A 19,857-nucleotide genomic window follows, 5' to 3' on the forward strand; every position below is an offset into this window, starting at 1 on the left:
AAATAATGGCTTATTGGGTATGAAGTTAATAAGAGTATTAATAAGAGTATGAATGGGCAGAATGACCTTAGAGGGTGAACCGTACCGTTCTTAAAAGTCGCTATTTTCTGCTAAAATTTGGTATGGTTAAAACTCTGAAACTTGAAGATTCGAAAGAAGTCCACTGGTTCTGGCAAAGTGGCAAGGGTAAGGATTTGCAGCTAAATCACAAATTTGGTACGAAATGCTGGAAAATGTTTGGCAAGCATATATCGATAAGTTGACCTGAATTTGTTCAACGGTACCTGGTAATTATATACATTAGTGATGATGCACAACCACTACTTGAACAGGGTATAAAATACTGGTAACAAATAGCTCAGAACTGCATGTCTAACGCATAAATCTGTTACGTAACGTGATGAGGACGTAAAATGCGTAAATTTATATGTAACTCATCAATTGCGCTGGTTTAAATCATGCCAAAACGGAAGAAAAAGAACATCATTACCAATTTTGAGTGCATTTTATAACTCGGTTTTTTATTAACGGTACAAATATTCGGAGTCATACATAAGTAAAAATATGTAGTCGGCCTTTTTTCGGATACCCGGACCTGCCCGGTTATTCTAAAGTACCCGGTGTCTAAAGGTTATTTCCTCTTCTAGTAAATATTTGTAACTGAAGTGGAACCTCCTCTACATTTTCTAGCCGGAACGGGATGACGTTCAATCTATGAAATGAACATTCATTATTAAAATATTTTTTAATTCATTGTAGGCAATTATTTCACAATCTTTTGCTTAATCTCGCCTTTGTTTTTAGTTGTTTGTGAATTTCTACATATGGCAGGCGTAGAAATACCGTTACTTATCGTATATTAAGTCGGAAAAATGATCTTATGCAAGAATAAAATTAAAGAGGTTGCGGAAAATCATGCAAAATATCATGACCGCAGTGCAGGTACGATCTGTGTATCGTACAAAGTCGTGCACAATCATGCAAATATCTATCGTGCAAAATATCTTTTTTCTTGAAAGCAAAAAAAAATTATTCATGAACGCCGCAAACGCACACAATGACAGAAGGACTTAAGCTGAGGAATACACAATTAAAGCAAAGAAAAGGCTAAAAACACACGTACATAGCTTACATACGTAATGTATGTACGTTGCAGCAAAATTTTTCAAAATTAGTTACCTATTCTCCGCAATGTGATCGAGAATATTTGGGACATTCTCCGTTTCCCTGATAGCCGAGGGTGATCGAGATGGCGTTGTTTTTAACGTGACTAACTTAAGGACAGCCTCGCGTCTCCATTCTGTGGAAAAATTAAAAAGAGACATGCAAAAAAATATTTCAGGAATGATTTCATATTGACGGAACAATATTGAAATGTAGGTACATAATTACTTATGTTGAGTGTATATACATATTCATGATTCGTTAGTGTTCTTCGTATCGCAAAATAAGTTACGAGATTTTGCAAGCATTGTAAGATTTTGTCAGCAAAAAGTGCGTTACTACGGTTACGATTTTTACGAAGCTTGTTTTTTTCGGAAACTATTTTGCAATATTAAGGATATGAAGAAATATGAATACCATCATTATTTACGAAGAATTGTAATCTTGGTTACGCGATTTTTAATGATAAAGCTTACAAAATTTCGTAACCGTGGTAACTTACGCATTTTACGATACCAGCATTCTTCAATACCAGTATTCTTCATGTAATGTTCATACGCTCTTCATTATTACTTCATTATTACTTACAAAAAAAACTTACCATCCATTCGACCCCATTTAACGCGTGGTACGTCATCAGGCGATTTCATTGCTCTCTTAAAGCAATTATTCAGAGCTTTTTTGTGTTTTATATATTCCCTTCGTCCAATTACATTTGCCTCGGCTTCACGCACCTGTTCGAGAGCTGGTTTAAGATCACGCCGAAACTGGGCCACGTCGTTTTCCAATTTTTCTATTTTTGCTTTCTCCTGAGTAAGACATCCTGTAAAAATAGGAAAATAAATAATTGTGAAGAATTAGTTAGAATTTTGGATATCGTGAATTTCTTTGCATGGAAAAATTATGTACTTATAAACCGGGCTTGCTACTGAAAATTACTTTTATTAAATAAATTGAGGGTTTGCACAACCTCCTGTAACTGTGAATTCGTAAAAAAATACTGATAACTTTACGTCATTTACGAAATATTGACGTGAAAGGCCCTCCGTAATAAAATATTTCGTGAAAATTATTTTTAATTTCCTTTCTCTAATATCATCGGTAGCTGTGGTGTTCGAAATATCATGTTTTTTTTTGTTTTTATGAATTTTTCTATGTATAAAGACGCCTCAACCTTTCGCATACTTACGAAGCTTCATAAGCATAAAATTTTCGTAGATGTAGTAAATTTAGGTACGCTATTTACGACGTTTACAGTCAAGAGCAAAACTTTACGACATATGGAAGAGACTTTTGGGACATGTTATTCAAATGGGGAATTAAAGGCCGTAAAGTTTTGCACCTCGTACCTTTCCGAATAATTTCTTTAACGCTGTGATATAATATTTATTGAATAAAGCGTGCAAAAGTAGGGGGTGACGTGGTAAATTATTTTTGTCGCCGAATTTTTTTCAAGGAACTACAAGGAATTGAAAGAATTAATTTTGGAAGAGACTTTTGGGACAGCCATAAGCACAATGTGTTGTCCCAAAAGTCTCTTCCAAAATTAATTCTTTCAATTCCTTGTAGTTCCTTGAAAAAAAGTCGGCGACAAAAATAATTTACCACGTCACCCCCTACTTTTGCACGCTTTATTCAATAAATATTATATCACAGCGTTAAAAAAATTATTCGGAAAGGTACGCGGTGCAAAACTTTACGGCCTTTAATTCCCCATTTGAATAACATGTCCCAAAAGTCTCTTCCATATGTCGTAAAGTTTTGCTCTTGACTGTACGACTGGTTTCCGTTAAAAAAATGCTGGTTTACGTACCTCTGCGGACATCTAGGTCCGATTCAGATCCTGATGGTGATGAAGGATTTTCCAACGCCTGCATTTTTATTAAAAATGTAATTACGTAACGTAATTTGTAGCGTTTTCTTAAGTAGAGAGGCAAGATCTTACAAAGCGTGCTCTTAAAAAGAAGTCTAAGGACAGACTGGGCCTACCTTTCCAAAATTAACGACAAGTTTCCCAGCAGGATCTAAAAATATATATTTCCATTCCAAGAAGTGGCTTATTTAAACAGGTACACAGACTCTGGATTCCAGACCCACCAAGGGTGCAAATAAAATCACAGTACCGATAGTCTCCAAAAACGTGTCTCCCTAAAAAAAATATTATTTGTAAATCATATCCATAATGTAATAACATGAAATTTTTTTGATTTTTTAAATAACAGCAAAATCTGTTTGACGAATTTTGTGCGAACTCCCTAAAATTCTATCTTAAATGCATGTATGCCATAAAGGGTGACGGCCTGTACTTTTCCATGCCTTACATGGGAAGGGAACCGTACATCCTACTGCCCGATCTAATTTTACATGAAAATATGAACATGAAAAATGGAACGTATATAAACAATAAGTGGAACATGCTTTAAAGCATGTTGCATAAATACGTAAATATGTATTTATGTATGTACATGGAGAGTCAATGACCCTGTTAAACTCATTTGAACATACTTCCACATTAAAATTTAAAAAAATATGTATGTCTAAATTACTCTAAATACAGTAGTTCTCGTTGTTACCGTTCCGGAGAAGTCATACAAATACATACATACATAAATAGGTATGTACATATCCAGGCAGTAATAAGTTAATACTGGTTTTCTAAGAGGTGATATCTCTCAGCAAGATATGCAAATGAGTTGACCCACAACAATAATTCTTCTCTACTTAATTAAATGACTGGACTATATATGTATGTAGATATTATTTACCGTTGCAAAACATACATATGTATCCATACGCGAGTCTAATAACTGATTAAATTTTGGTAAAATAAGTTCATTTCATACGCCCACTCTACATATTTTCTACGCATTTACACACAATCCTCTACCCTACCTTGAAATTCCGTCTTGACCCCCGATCCGATACTGACGTTTATTGCCACGGTCAATTGCCAGATAAATTGTTGCTAGATATTTAAATACTCAACACGCTGAGGTATCGCCATAAGCACAGCATAAATATATCAAATTGATAATCAAAATATGAAACACACCCCGATTGTTTTAGTTATCATGTACATATTTTACTTCTTAAGTTTGAGTTACGTAACCTTACAATTTTTGGCTCATAATTTAATACATATTTATTTAGTGAGCAATTAAAAACAAAACCAGAATTAGCTACAAATTTTGGAACGAAGTGACACCTCACGTAGTCCTTGTTAACTTTATAAGTTTTGTAAACATAATTTTATGAACTTTTACAAAATAAAAGACGCTTTGATTGATCTGAGTAAGTTTGCAAAAATTTGTAAGCCAATTGGCGTTCGAAAAATTTGCAAGTTTACCGAATTTACGGATTTTGCAGTGTTATTTTGCGTGAATTGCCTCATATCTAGTTCAGCTTCACACAAATCATTTTAACCTTAACAGGGTCAACGACATTGTCTGATTAATGCAAAAGTTTTGAATGACTAGCGGCGTTCCGCGATCCATGTAGTTCGAGCCGAACCTAACTTTAAGTGGATAACAGGCTTTAATCTGTCTCCGGTAGAGGCCCTTGTTCATCTGCATCCGCTCTGTTAACGGGTTACCCAGCGATTTTACTACTTTCAGAGACGCGCTGTTCACCCAGGACGCAAAGGTGACGACGAGAACGTTACAGATGGCGCAGTCCAGTCCCATGAGGGGAAAAACGAGAAAGCCCGGCATCCGGATCTCGTCCCGGAGATTGATGCAGACAAACATCCCGATGATTTGGATGGATGGCACGCACGAGATGATGGCTGGCACGATACGCCCCGCAAGACACGAGTTGAACGACTTGTCCAAAATTTGAACGGATCGATAGAAATGCAGGGCCCGATCGAGGCCTAGGGTCGATCGGATTTTAGCGATTTCACTACAAATAAAGTCAAGTATATAAAGTATATTCTTGTATTAATTGTATTCTTAGATGTGTTTTTTAAGGTAGACCGTGTTTGTGATGCAAGGCCGGATAAAAAACCGGTCTGATCCGAATGATCGGATATTGTCGGATCGGAACTACCTGCCCTACTGTGAAGCATGCCTATTCACTTTCATTCCTTTGACTGATTATGATAGAAAATAATCGTGAATGAAAATGAATTTCCTAAGATTTGAGTGAAAATGACTTCAGGATTCCGTCATATAAAATGCATGATTGAATGGAAGGATTTTTCACTCATTTGATTTTATGCTTGGGACAGAGTAAGGAATGAATTCTTAGGAAGTGAAATGAAATGAAATGAATTTTAAAGAAAATGACTGAAAGCGAATGAAAATCTTCGGTCAGAAACTGCAATGTCTAACATTTTAATGAAAACTGAATTTTTGAACAGGTATGCTGTGAAGCGTGCAATATTTCTGTACATACTTACCCCTCCAAGACGTCAAGATACCCCAATATACACACGACCCCGGAAAAGAAGACGTGTAGGATGAGTAGTGCCGCCGAGTATATCATATGTAGACAAGTACACGCCTCAAAGATTTGAATCGGCCATCTAACTCGCCATTCGATCGTTTTGCAGGATGCGAACATGGACAAGATGAAGGGCGGCGTGCAGGGCTCATAGATCAGCAGTAGCATCATGAAAACAGGAACACTCGGACAGGACACTTCCACCAAAAGGATGAAGATTTTCATCGCTTTGGCCAACGTGGAAATTTGTATGGGTCCTCCGGAGTAGGCTAATTTTCAAAAAGTTAAACTGCATGAATATTTTCTGGAAAAATTATCTACTCGAATAAAATTTTGATGCAGTAAATACTGAGGCAATTCACGCAGTGGTTGGTATATAAAGGTGTTACCGATTGGTATTATGTAAAATAATACGTTATACCGGCCCGTAACAACTTGTTACCGATATGGTAAAACTTTAAGACCGGCCAATTACTACACGATATTATCTACTTATCAATCCAGGCAATGCCAGAGTTATATATGAATACCGCTTGGTAATGTTTTAATACTGGATTTCTAAGTTTATACAAAATTTGTCTAATATTTCCAAAGAAATTTAGTTCACAAATTTTTATAAACTTACTCAGATCAAGGGCATCTTTTCATTTTAAATAGTAAAAATAGTAAAAATTATTTTACTGTACGCACGGATTTTACAAGTTACCAATGACTGCGTGAATTTTCTTCAGTATTTTAAAGTTTAGCTACATATTTTTTTGAAATTCATTTTTTTGCTACATATATAAATTTGTAATATCTTTAATTATTTATTACCAGTGACCGTATTTTTTTCAAACTCGAGTAAAGAGTTGATCACTTGAATTCCAGCGTTGTCCAAGGAATAATTCCACCGAATTAGTCCGGCTAGCACGTAAATGAAGAAAAATGCTGCCCCTTGATATTTCCGAGCTACCGTGAGCGAACCGAAGCAAAAGTTCGCAGCCATTCCGAACACACAGAGAAGCGACAGGATACATTGGATTCGGAAGATTTTAGCATGCCGAGAACTTTGTGTCTTCATGAGGCGACCAAGTTTCGGGTTGAATTCGAACGGGAAACATTTCAGGAGTTGGCAAATTTTTAAGTGAAATTTCAAAATGGGGAGAAATGTCGTTTCGTACATTTTGGTTATATGCTGATTAAAGAAATATTCATTGGTAATGCGAGGACTAAGAGAGAAATGGTTACGAAATGTTGTATTTTGATTGATTAGTTATCATTCGTGGATAAACTAACTTTCTTCGCGTGTACAGTTATCGTGTTAATTAGCACAGTAAGAAATATCAAGTTTACCAGGGGTATGTATGAATGTGAAAATACGCAGTTTGATATTTACTCAAGTCTATAATCAATAAAATTCGGTTATTCATTACAAGTTTAAAAGACTAAGTTGGCAAAAACATTGGAATGCTATGAATTTGGAAATCATAGTCAGAAGGTTACCCTGTTTTCTTAGAGTGTATGTATGTAGGCGTGGAGCAAGTCAATCAATTTGGACTGATAGAAATCAGCCAAATACATATTACCAACGAGTTCTTCATAACGCTTTATAAATAATTAATTATGTACATTAAGAAATATAATCAAATCTCTGATCTTGCTTAATCGGTAGTTAGGAATGACCATTGTAAATATATTTTGTATACACTCCTTGCACGTTTTGAATACAGGTTACGTTGGTATGTTTGAATGTGTAATACACAGTGACGGCTTAAGCAAGAGGACAAGGGGACATTGTCCCCACATAAATTCATAACAATTCTATCTGTACTATGTTAATTAGCCCTCGTCTTTATACACATCTCACAATGCTAATGTCCCCCCAACTTCCGCCGCCACTGGTAATACATATACATCATCTTTATACTGAAATGCACGTCGATAATTCGATATATGTATGCTTACAAAGAGTGAAAAGGAATTATCGGATAATTTCCTTTGTTTCATAGTAGCCAAAAATACGGATTTTTCAAATGGCTCCGGCACTAATTTAGTTCCAAGTTGAATTACAATTACTTATGCACATGTATTTAGCAACTTCATATGCAAATTTCTAACTCATGAGTCGCGCTGGTTTAAATCACGCCAAGACCGAAGAAAAAGATCACCATAAACAATTTCGAGTACATTTTACAACTTGTTTTTTTATTAAGCACATAAAAAAGCTACAAGTTACTGGCATGATGCATACATAGATGGATACATATAGTCGGCCTCTTTTTGGGATCCCTGGACCTGCCCGGTTATTCGAAAGTGGTCGGTTTAAAGGTTTTGTTCCTCCTCCAGTAAATGAAATGGAGCCTCCTATTTTGGCTGGAACTGGATGACGTTGAATCTATGAAATACATAAACATTCATTATTAAAATATTATTCAATTCATTGTTGCCAATTACTTCACAAGCTTTTAATCTCGTCTTTGTTTTTAGGAATCATATGCAAAGAAATACGGTTATTAATCGAGTTTAAGCCGAAAAGTGATTTTATACAGAAATAAAATTAATGAGATTGCGTTAAATCGTGCAAAATATACTGTTTATAAATATGTATTTCGAAAAAAAAATTTTACGACTTGATATCAATTTAATTAATAATTAAACTAAAATTAAGTCATATCAGTCATGCAAGTAAAAAGTCGACCACCAAATTGTTCATGAGTAATCATGAGCGTCGGAAGGGCTCACAGTGTCAGGAGGACTTATATATATATGCAGTAGATGAGCTAAATATGCATGTACATATATGTACATACTCTGAAAACCCGGTGTTGTTTTTCACCGAACAGTATGCATATTTGACTTCACCAAATTGTGACTTAAAATTAAATGACGAAAAATGTGACGAAAAATCTTATCCGCATCGTGACTGGCTGGTTTTAATTTTGTCACGATTAAGTCACAAACATTATCACCGCACGGTGAAATCGTATATGCAAACGATTAACACCGGGTTCTTAATAGTGTACATACATACATGCGTAAGTAGTTAAAGCAAATTAAAAGCAAAAGACATGCATACATATGTATGTACCCAACTTTATGCACGTTGCAAGCAAAATTTTCCAAAATTAGTTACCTCTTCGCCACGATTGGAGCCTTGACAATTACGACAATGCTGTTTCCCACGATAACAGATACTGGAATAGATGCTGGCGTTGAAGTTGATGAGGCAAACTGAAGTACAGACTTGCGTCCCCAATCTGTGGAAAGTAGGAAAGATTAGACAAACAGATATTTGATTATGCCAAATCGACGGGATGGAATCCAATATTGAAATTCACAGATAAGTAATTATTGATGGTCATTATTTAGTAAACTAAACTAAGACGGTTGGGATATTTTGTCATTGAAAATTACGTAAAATGCATACTTTGCGAAGAAAATTAAGGGCAATAAAGCTCCGCAAAAATCGTACGTAATTTTCGATGACAAAATCTAATAACTTATTTAACAATACGAAAAATAATAAGAAAACGAAGGAATTATGAATACCCTAAATAAAGATTTACAAAAAAACCTTACCAATTACTCGACGCCGTTTCCTGGGTAGCTCGTCATCATTCAATTCTATTCCCCTCTTCACGCTATTTGTCAGAATTTGCATGCTTTTGATCTGGTCCTTTCGTGCAGTTATGTGTGCCTCGATTTCACGCACACGTTCGAGAGCTGGTTGAAGATCACGCTCGTACTGGGCCACCTCATTTTCCAACTTTCTCATTTTTTCTTCTTCCTGGGCAAGAAATCCTGTAAAAATGGAGAAACGAAATGGTAAAAATTATGAAGAATTATTTTGCATTTATATTTCGTGAACTGGAAAAATTAATTGCTTTGGGAAATTATTTCATTTAATTTCTACAAGATAGGGGCTTATTTTATGTATTAAATTATTTAATTGAGGGTTTTCACGACTTTTGTAATCATGCAACAAAAATACTCGTAAATTTACATCATTTACAACGTGTCGACGTGAAAAACCCTTCGTTAAAAAATATTTCATTAAAATTCTTTCTATTTTTCCTTGTCTAATATCATCGTTAACTGTGGTGTTCGAAAAATCATGATTTTTTTATATTTTCGAAATTTTAAATACATAAAAAAATGCCTGCACCTTGGGTATATTTACGAAGCTTCGTAACCTTGGAATTTTCGTAGATTTTCGTAAAAGAAAAACCCGATTTTCCAAGTTAAAAAAACCCAGCTCACCTTTGCAGACATCGACGCCCGATTCAGATCCTGATGGTGATGAAGAAGAATCCGGTGACTGCATTTTAATTAAGAATGTATGTATGTACTAACGGAATATGTGTAAGTAAATTAATTTGCTTCGTATTCTTGGGTAGTGACAATTTTTTGTGGGAAGATTTTGCAAAACGTGTTCTAAAACAGAAGGCTAACGACGGAATGAGCCGACCTTTCAAAAATTAATAACAAGTTCTCCAGCGGTTTCTAAATTTACATTTCCATTCCAAGAAGGGTACGGATTTAAATAGGTTTCCAGACTCTGGAAATAGTGAAAAGGAATTATCGGATAATTTCCTTTGTTATGTATCAAATCACGTTACCTAAATCTGTTACCTAATCTGTCGTACTGTTAATGACGAAATTATAATTTTTACATAAATCCTAGTTAATATTTTCATAATGTAAAACTTGACATATTTTAAATTAAAAAAACTACAGCAAACTTGGTTTGACTAATTATGTATGTGCACGCTCCTAAATTCAATCTTAAATGCATTGTATGGAGCTAGTGGTCTCAACGGTGCGGTTCGGTTCGGTTCTTGGAAGAACCGGTTTAGAACCGAGAACCAGAATTGAAGAACCGAAACAGAACCGAACTTTTTTTAGTTGGAACCGAACCGGAACCGGACCAAACCGTGACCGAACCGGCGGTTCGGGTCAAACCGGTAGTGTTATTAATATGCAATAAACAACAAACAATGCTAATTGACGTTTTTCTGATGAAATTTCACATATAAGCCAATAACTTATCTGTATTTAAACAAGCAAATTCTAATACATGTCAACAGCAAAACCACTTATGTATATATTATTGAAGTTAGAAAACAATTCCAAGTTTGGGGTGCAACCAAGTCAAAATTGCATTTTGGAAACATTGGGGGTGTGACCAAGTAAAAATTTCATTTTGGAAACATTGGGGGTGTAACCAAGTCAAAATTTCATTTTGGAAACATTTGGGGTGTGACCAAGTAAAAATTTCATTTTGGAAACATTTGGGGTGTGACCAAGTAAAAATTTCATTTTGGAAACATTGGGGGTGTAACCAAGTCAAAATTTCATTTTGGAAACTTTGGGGTGTGACCAAGTAAAGATTTCATTTTAGAAACTTTTGGGGGTAAAAATTTCGTTTAGGAAACTTTGGGGGTGAAAATTTCATTTTGGAAACTTTGGAGGTGTCATCAAGTCAAAATTTGGTTTTGGAAACATTGGGGATGTAACCAGGTCAAAATTTCGTTTTGGAAACATTGGGGGTGTGACCAAATAAAAGTTTCATTTTGGGAACTTTGGGCGTGTCATCAAGTCAAAATTTGGTTTTGGAAACATTGGGGGTGTGACCAAGTCAAAGTTTCATTTTGGGAACTTTGGCAGTGGGGCCACGTCAAAATTTCATTTTGGAAACTATGTGTATTTCGGGAAATTCGTAAAACTTTTTCGAAAATATGATTAACTTCGCTAATGTATTTATGTATGAAGTTCGGTTCAACCCGAACCGGCCGGTTCGGTTCGGTTCTCAAAGACTTGGAACCGGAACCGAACCGGTAATAAAAGTTTCGGTTCGGTTCGGTTCTCCGTATAAACCGGAACCGAACCGAGCCATCGGTTCCGGTTCGGTTCTATGAGAACCGAGAACCGTTGAGATCTCTATATGGAGCCCTTAAAGGGTGACGCCTGTTTGTATCTTTTCATCCCTTTTGTAATTTTTCCAGAGCTTTTAGCATTGGCTAATAGCCTTCGACATGACATGATGAAATGAAGTTTATATGCAGGATAATAAATTGCATACTAAATATAGCGTCAATACATAATTTCATGATGATAACCATTATGTAAAAAGTGATATCAAAATTTGTATTTTTTTTAAATTGAAGAAATTTACAAAATCTCCAACTATTTGCCATTCAAATTTAGTATTTTTTTTAAAATTTAAGTACATACCAGCTTTCTAACAGATTAGAAATACGCTTCCCTTCTAAGGCATGGAAAAGTGCTGGCTATCTGGATTTGGGGATACTTGCATATGCACATATTTAAGTACATACATACGTACAGTTCTTGGAATGGGTACTGACACTGCTAGAAAACTTGTCACTAATTTTAGAAAGGTCGGCTCAGTCTGACTTGATCCCTCTTTTTTAGAGCACGCATTGTAAAATTTCATCTTTAAAAATAATACGACTACTTACGAAGCAAACTACTAAATATTCCCATCGTGCATATTAATAAAAATGCAGTCACTGGAATCTCCCGGGTCACCAATATCCGAAACTGGATCTGTATCAGACCTCGAAGTTTGTAAAGGTAAGCGGACATGTTTTTACCGGAAATAACTTATATTTAATCAAACCACCCCAAATTTTGTCAAAAAATTAAGAAATTTATTTTCCAAAATAATCGAAATCCAAATTCCAATTCAACTCAAAATTCATATGAATTTGTTGTTGCTGTCGCCTGTTTTTACAGAGTTTCTTCGAGAGGAAAAAGAAAAACTGGACGTATTGGAAGCTGAAGTGGTCCAATACAAACGTAACCTGGAACCAGCTCTCCAACGCGTGCGTGAAATCGAGGAAAATATTTCTATTCGAGAGAACCAGATCAAAAAAATTAAAATCCTGAGAGCTCATATGAAGAGAGGTATGCAATTGAATGAGAGCGGGTTGCCAGCAAAACGGCGTCGAATTATTGGAAGGCTTTTTTTTTCGTAAATTATTACATTTTAATAGTGGATTCTGTCCCGTCGACATGAACACTAAATAATTGGAGACAAATCGTCGCCGCTCGGAGGTACTCAACCTTTTATGTAGGTAATGATTAAGGAGACATTTTGTGACCAGCAGGAAGCAAGTCAAAAACTTGTGTACCAAACAAACTAGTCTTTACTTAGAAAAAATTTGACATTTTTATTATCTGCACAGAAAATATTTTCACATGATTGTACTGATTTGTTTTACATCATGGTGACAAAACTATTCCGTAATCATTACCCAAAAATAGAGTATAATACCGCTGCGGGGGTAACGATTTATCTCCAAAATATTTTTGTGAAATATGTATTAAAACTTTGTCTTTCTTGTAAATTTTTCATAAATAGCTGAACCTTCAGAGGAGGCAGATCATGCAGGCGAGTCTCTACTTGAGTCAACCTCATCATCAACAACGCCGTCCACGTCCACCGTTATTGTGGGAAATGACAACATGGCAAATGTCACTAATCAAAATCGTGGCCGAGAGGTAACTAATTTTGGAAAATTTTACTACTAAAAACGTAAATAAATACGAGTGAAATATTTAATTGTCAGTAAATAAATTAAATAATAGGAATTTTAATAATGCAAAGATGAATGTTGATTTTATAGATTCAATATCATCCAGTTCTAGCCAAAATAGGAGTGTGGATTTCATTTTCCGCAAAAAATAATTTGTACAGCATTTAATTTTGAGTAATATGAATAATAAACCAATCCAAATTAATTAATCATAAATAAATACACTGATTAATCCTGTTTTATTGGGAACAAAAAGAATAAATATGTAAGGTGAAATTAATTCCATTATTTGATAAACTTGCACAGTTAGAAATTTAACATTAGACCAATACCAAGCCGTACTCGTATTTGACGCTTCCAAAGCGGTATTTATACGCAAAGCCATGAAGTAATAAGTCGATATTAAAGTTTTACAAGATCGGTATCCAATTTTTCCCTGATAAAAACCCTGAAAAATTGGTTCCCCAAAAAAACTAATCCTAAGTCTTTTCGCGAACTAGCGGCGCCCATGGTGGTGCCACGAGTTTAGCGCATCGGACCAAGCTTGGTACATATGTACATACATATTTGCATGCATTACGGAAGAAAATATATGGCCTGAAGTAAATTGTGGAGGGAACAATCATAAAAGGAGAGCCTACCCATAAATATTTATACAGAGCAAGTACATACATATGTATTTACAAAACTCTTGAAAATAGGTACAACCACACTCTTAGAAATTATGGTTACTTTTCGAAAAGTAATTTGGTGTGGTACATCATTCAGAGTAAAATTAACCAAAATTAGGGTAAACTTGGATACTCTGTATGGGGGATCCAAAATGCTTAACTCTTGGCCGGGTATATGCAATGAATTACACCGCATGATGTAAAATTTACCCTGTGAAATCCACGCATACCCGTTTTGAAGTTAAGGCATATCCGTACATACCCCGTCCATGGCATTATTTTCCCTCGTTACTGGCGCCATTCACTCCAGTCCCTTCTCTGTTCAACTGGAAATATTGTCTTCTAACTCTTCAGCTTAATTAAAAATTAAAAATCGTTCGAATAAACTATCAAAAAAGAGATTATCAGACATAATGGAGGACTCTGAACTCCAAAGATTACTTGCCCAACTAGGAATGGAAAAGTATGCCGACTCTTTTAAAGGTAAAATTGTTATTACTTATGTAATTATTTACTAGTTGTTTAATTATGATTCAATGAAGATGCTAAAGCGATGTTATTTTAAATAATGCTCCTCTATTTCAGGCAACAACCTTACAGACGAATCGTTGTTGCAGTTTGAGAAGGACGACCTAGTTTCCATAATTCCGGCACTTGGAGATCGGATGAAATTTTGGGGCGCTCTTGTAAAGTTAAGATCCGGACAGGTATATTCCTGTTTTATATGTCCTCAAAAGTTTCAATTGTTAAAGAGTTACTCTAATCATTTAAAGCTAACGCATAAGCTATCGGGAAATAGTCCTCATTGCTGTCATATTTGTGGAAGTTGGTTAGAGAGGAAACAGTTTTTATATCACTTCAGAAATATTTTCAAATTTCATAAACAATTATTACTCGAAACTAGTCCTATTCCAATGTTAGGTAATATGCACGATTATGGCGAGGTATTTCATCACGATGACAATTTAGTTAGGGAAGCTAGAACCGAAAGTCCGGACTTACATAAAATTCTTGCAAAATTATTAGCTGGAATTCTAAAATCTGGAAAAATGCCAATGAGTACAAAGGATGAAATTTTCAAAAACTTTAAACATTTTGTGCACACTATTTTAGATTTAGCAATTTCGATTTCAGCAAACATTTTGCAAGGTGATGAACCCATTGAAGAAAAAATTGAAAAGCTAAAGTCCATAAAAGACCTTGGGCAAGTTTTCTCTCGTATCGATAGTAAGCATAAATTGGACAAATATTTAATAGCAAATGGCTTCCTTATTCCTCCAAAAGAAATTGTGCTTGATTCTGATATATTTTTTAGACAAGTCCAAGGCGTTCAGCACCCAATTTATCAGCCAATTAAAATGCAATATGTTCCAATTAGTGACTCGATACGTCAACTTTTGCAAAAACCAGGATTTTTTGAAATTTTAGAGCAAAATACTTCATATAATGGGGAATGGTTTAGCTCATTTCGTTCTGGAAAGTTTTTTAGAGATATCAAATTTCCGAAGGACACAATATTCATAAATATTTATTTCGACGAGGCCGAGGTAGCAAATCCACTTGGTTCCAAAAGTGGAAAGCATAAGCTAGCAAATTTTTACTACACTGTTCAAGACATTCCACAGCATTACAATACATCCACTGATAATATTATATTATTATGCTCACTAAAAAGTGCCGACCTGAAATTATCGTCAGCTAATGCTGTCGTTGGCGTGATTGTGAAGGAATTGATCCAGTTATGGGAAAATGGAATTGACTTCGAACATAACGGAATAATAAGGAATGTGAAGGTAGCATTGTCACAAATTTCGGGAGACAATCTTGGTTTGCACAGCATATTGGGCTTCTCAGAAGGATTTTGTGCCAATTTTCCATGTAGGCGCTGCAAGATGCACAAAAAGGACTGTCAGACTATAACCACAGAAAATATGAGTATTTTAAGAAATATGGCCAATTACGAACAGGATGTTAGGATTTCTAATTTGGCTTTAACAGGAATTAATTTTGAATCTGTCTTGAATAAATTACCATATCATCACGTAACAAATATGTTAGTGTTCGATGTTATGCATGACTTATTAGAAGGTGTCATTCCGGATTTCCTTGTGTTATTTTTTAATTATTGCATCACGTCCAAATTTTTTAACTTTGACAAACTAAACTACAGACTGGACTCGTTTGATTACGGTAGACATTTTTTGAAAAGTAAACCTTCCCAAGTAAAACAAACTGTACTGAAAGGAGAAACAAAATCCGGACAAAACTCTTCACAAAATTTGTGCTTAATTATTACTTTACCATTAATATTGGGCGATTTGGTGCCCGAGGTAGACGAGAAGTGGACAATGATGTTGATCTTGCGTGAAATAACCGACATATTATTATTTCCTCAGATTTCAAAGGGTGGATTAATATATTTGGATTCGTTAATTTCAGAATTTTGCTATAAATATCAAGTTGAATTTTCCAAAAAGCTAAAACCAAAACATCATCACTTAATTCATTATTCCAAAGCCATTGAACAAATTGGTTCTCTCAAACAGTATTGGAGCATGACATATGAAGCTAGGCACAAGTTTTTTAAAACAACTGCTCACGTTGTGTGTAACTTCAAAAATATACCAAAAACCTTAGCTTATCGACATCAGTTGTCACACTGCTTTTCGCTCATGTCCAAGGATGTGTTCAGCCCTTCAAATTTTGTTGTTGCAAATTATGAGCATATAAAAAGTTGTGACCATTTTAGGCATGATCTGTTGCAACAACATTTTGGGAATTCGGCGGATAGTTTTGTTAAAACTGCGAATTTAGTAATTTGTAATAATTCGGATTATAGAGTCGGCTGTTACGTTTTACTCGACTACTGTCGTCTCACTTCCAGTTTTGGACAAATTGTTGATATTATTTTAGAAAGCGACGATTGCTACTTTTAGGTAAATGAGTTCCAAGGTACATTTATTGAACATTTAGCTTGTTTTAAATTGTCAAAGTCATTAAATTCTAGATTTGTCGAGCTAGGAAGCTTAGTTCACTATTTACCAATGTACACTATGAACTCATTTTACAAAAACGACAATAATCTATACTTAAATCTTCCATATGAAAAAGCGTAAATTATTAATTCATCCCATATTTTTATTTATCATGACATTTTATCATTTGTTACGGCTAAAATAATTTGTTTATTTGTATATTTATTAAGCAACATTTTACTAAAATTCTCAACGACGGCGCTAGTGAATATGGTGAGAGTCTTTTTAGCGGGTCATTAATTAGTCTTCGAGAAATGGCAGACCGAGGAATTAAACTCCCAGATCTTGACCGGACTGCCTTGGACTTACATACTCCGGAACGGCGTAATGCAAACACAAGGGTAAATTTTTTGATGAGGAAATTTATCCCAAGTAACATTACACATCCGATATACTTTTTGTATTTTTTTTGTTCACTTTTACACAGGTTTTCACATCTGCGGTCGACAACCATGAAATCCAGCGAAGCCAGCCCAGCCCAGTTACCTATTTGCATATCATTCCACACGAACTTAGTTCAGGACTGCAGGACGATGCAGGAGTGCATGTAGAATATCATCGGAATGAAAATTACAATCCGCCAACCCCCCCGACGGACGAAGGAACTTCTTCTGTACACAACATTCCGGATGCAAAGCCCGGACCAAGTAATATTCTTAAGACAATTCCAGAAGTCACTAGTTTATCGCCAATAGTTCGATACGTAAATGTAAGGTTTCAATTTTTTAAAATCTTTGTTATCATCGCTAAAGTTTTTGATTTCTAAACATTTTTATTATAATGTAGGCCCAGGCCGATTTCGTATCGAAGGAAGTATTCGAATCTCGATTTTATGGCTTTGTAAGTTATAGCAAACTGTTCTAAAAACTTAAGCATTAAATTAAGCATACGATTTTGCAAACTTTAACATTTATTTAGAATCTTAAGGCTATTCTGCACGAGAATGTGACCACACGTGATATTATCACAATCAAAATTCCTCAAAATAAGTTTATTTTAAGAAGCGATCGTCAAGCAATCTCGGCAGTACTTATTGACGCCATAATTCGCAAGCTTGGGACAAGGTACATTCAATGTTTTTTGTCGAGGCACTTCAGTTATCCAACATATACTTTAAAACACATTTTAATTTTTATATGCAGTCCAAGTAAGCAGGCGTTGGAACAGCTTGCGCGTGACCTTGTTAATACGTACCCAGTTCTTGGTGACATTAGGCGAAAAAATCTTGGATATCAAATGTGATTTTTTTATAGCACGTTGGGTAGCACTGCTAGTGGATTCTTGGACGACCGGCTGAAGAATCAACGAAAAAAAATTGCTGCTACAAAGGCGTCAAATTGTGACTCTGAATTAGACAATTTAGTAGCTTTAGATTGGGAGTCAGAAAATGAAGCTGGTAATCTAAAAAATCTATAAGTTTTGTGTAACTCCGTTGAGCTCATTCTGTATTTAATATCTAGACGATCCAGTTCCGGATGAGAAACAGCTCGAATTTATGCGCCAGAGTTTCGGACATGAAGTCAAGTCACCGATGGCTAAAACCGTCTTCCAACGACGAACAATTATCCGGACTAGTCGAGTGACAAACTTTGAATTTGTACCGTACATTGTGGAAATAATGCCTCGTTTATTTGACATGGAGGGAATGGTAAATATTGGGTGGCAAAGTTAGCAGGGATGCTAACTTTGCTGGAAAATAAATTAACTAAAGGTTAATATATTTTGCATTTTGTTGCCTAGATTTCCCAAGATTTCAATTCGCGACACCCTTCATTAGCTCTCATAATGTTTGATAGATGGCCAAAGGTCACCGAGATGATACTAGAATATGCAGAGGACAGCGGAATTGACTATAGGAAGAAATTGGATATTACAAAACATCGTTACGATTTGTCTAAAGGTATCACCAACAAGAATTTTAGAGCTTTACTTAATACATATTTGATTCATGATTAATGAGAAAATTTCATTTGCAGATGACATCCAATTTGTTGGATTTTGTCTCCTCCCATTTGTGTTACCTTCATGTGGACGCAAACTTACGCAGACCGTCGAAGATATTAATGACACTGATGAAGAAGGCACCGCCAACGCCAGATCTTCGACAAATATGGCAAAACGAAAACGGTCAAAGGGTAATGCTGTCACTATTAAGCGACGGAAGACTCAAATGACAACTTTGAAGTCATCTGATCTGGATGCACTCAGAAGCATGCTGCTAATTAAGCCGGTAATTCAATTTAAATTACTTGTGAGTTTATCAACAATTCTCTTCTTCACAAATTTATTTCCTTGGTTTTACAGAAAAACACCAATATTGCTGAGGTGCTGAAGGACAACAATTACCCCCCCCCTTCATTTTGGCATTGGGATCAGTCTCAGATTTGGAGTTTTTCGATTTCTTCATAATAATTAAAAAAATTGCAGTTCCATGTGGAAACAAATTTTTGAAGGCTTTGGATGCAACATTCAAATGTTTTACTGTATTATCGCTACCACTTCCAGTCGAGTCGTTTGATCATTGGCTTCTCATCCAACACGGCGTTTGTGGTAAGCCTTCGCCACATCAATTACCAGCGGTAGTTCAGGCTTTAATTTGTCAAGTAATGCGAAATTTTCCTTGAATTATTTTTCTACTGTGGTCTTTATTATTCATCATATGACACTTAATTAATATGTAACTCATTAAACAATTTAAAAATCTCGTTTTTGAATAAATTTTTAAGTCAAATAAAATATTTGTAATTAAAATTATTTGCCTTGTTTGGGGTATAAGAATGGGTCATATTAAGTATATACAACACCATCCAGGGTTTCATGAAATGGGTTGCATGGGGTAATGCGCGCAATGTCTACCCTGCACAGCGGAGAGTAGTCTGGCAGGCTTGTTACCCTTTGCTTCGTAGCACAGGGTAAACTGCCTTACCCTTTGCCCAGATTCGAGTTGGTTACCCTATTTAGGGCCAATGCACTTTGCACCCTGCACTTGGTAATATTTTA

The 19,857-nt window shown here is 35.4% G+C and overlaps 4 protein-coding genes across 4 annotated transcripts; 2 read left to right on the plus strand and 2 right to left on the minus strand.

Annotated features, from left to right (window-relative positions):
- Positions 1–500: 500 nt before the first annotated feature.
- LOC110861964 lies at positions 501–3,138 on the minus strand. The gene is made up of 4 exons (XM_022111098.2): positions 2,978–3,138; positions 1,766–1,987; positions 1,180–1,300; positions 501–712 (listed from the first exon to the last, which is right to left on the minus strand). The coding sequence occupies exons 1-4, from the start codon at positions 3,039–3,041 to the stop codon at positions 625–627; spliced, it is 495 nt and encodes a 164-aa protein (XP_021966790.1). The 5' UTR covers positions 3,042–3,138; the 3' UTR covers positions 501–624.
- A 4,704-nt stretch (positions 3,139–7,842) lies between these two features.
- On the minus strand, positions 7,843–10,026 carry LOC118433333. Its single transcript, XM_035845145.1, has 4 exons — positions 9,850–10,026; positions 9,169–9,390; positions 8,723–8,846; positions 7,843–7,984 (listed from the first exon to the last, which is right to left on the minus strand). The coding sequence occupies exons 1-4, from the start codon at positions 9,911–9,913 to the stop codon at positions 7,954–7,956; spliced, it is 441 nt and encodes a 146-aa protein (XP_035701038.1). The 5' UTR covers positions 9,914–10,026; the 3' UTR covers positions 7,843–7,953.
- Positions 10,027–12,000: 1,974 nt separating this feature from the next.
- On the plus strand, positions 12,001–13,360 carry LOC110861978. Its single transcript, XM_022111110.2, has 4 exons — positions 12,001–12,186; positions 12,349–12,519; positions 12,977–13,116; positions 13,242–13,360. Exons 1-4 carry the CDS (start codon positions 12,114–12,116, stop codon positions 13,317–13,319), a joined length of 462 nt encoding a protein of 153 aa, XP_021966802.1. The 5' UTR covers positions 12,001–12,113; the 3' UTR covers positions 13,320–13,360.
- Positions 13,361–18,352: 4,992 nt separating this feature from the next.
- On the plus strand, positions 18,353–19,533 carry LOC118433332. Its single transcript, XM_035845144.1, has 4 exons — positions 18,353–18,505; positions 18,598–18,757; positions 18,834–19,087; positions 19,162–19,533. Exons 1-4 carry the CDS (start codon positions 18,353–18,355, stop codon positions 19,264–19,266), a joined length of 672 nt encoding a protein of 223 aa, XP_035701037.1. The 3' UTR covers positions 19,267–19,533.
- The last annotated feature ends 324 nt before the right edge of the window (positions 19,534–19,857 follow it).

This window comes from Folsomia candida, unplaced genomic scaffold (assembly GCF_002217175.1).
Source record: "Folsomia candida strain VU population unplaced genomic scaffold, ASM221717v1 Fcan01_Sc047, whole genome shotgun sequence".
NCBI classification, from domain to species: Eukaryota; Metazoa; Arthropoda; class Collembola; order Entomobryomorpha; family Isotomidae; genus Folsomia; species Folsomia candida.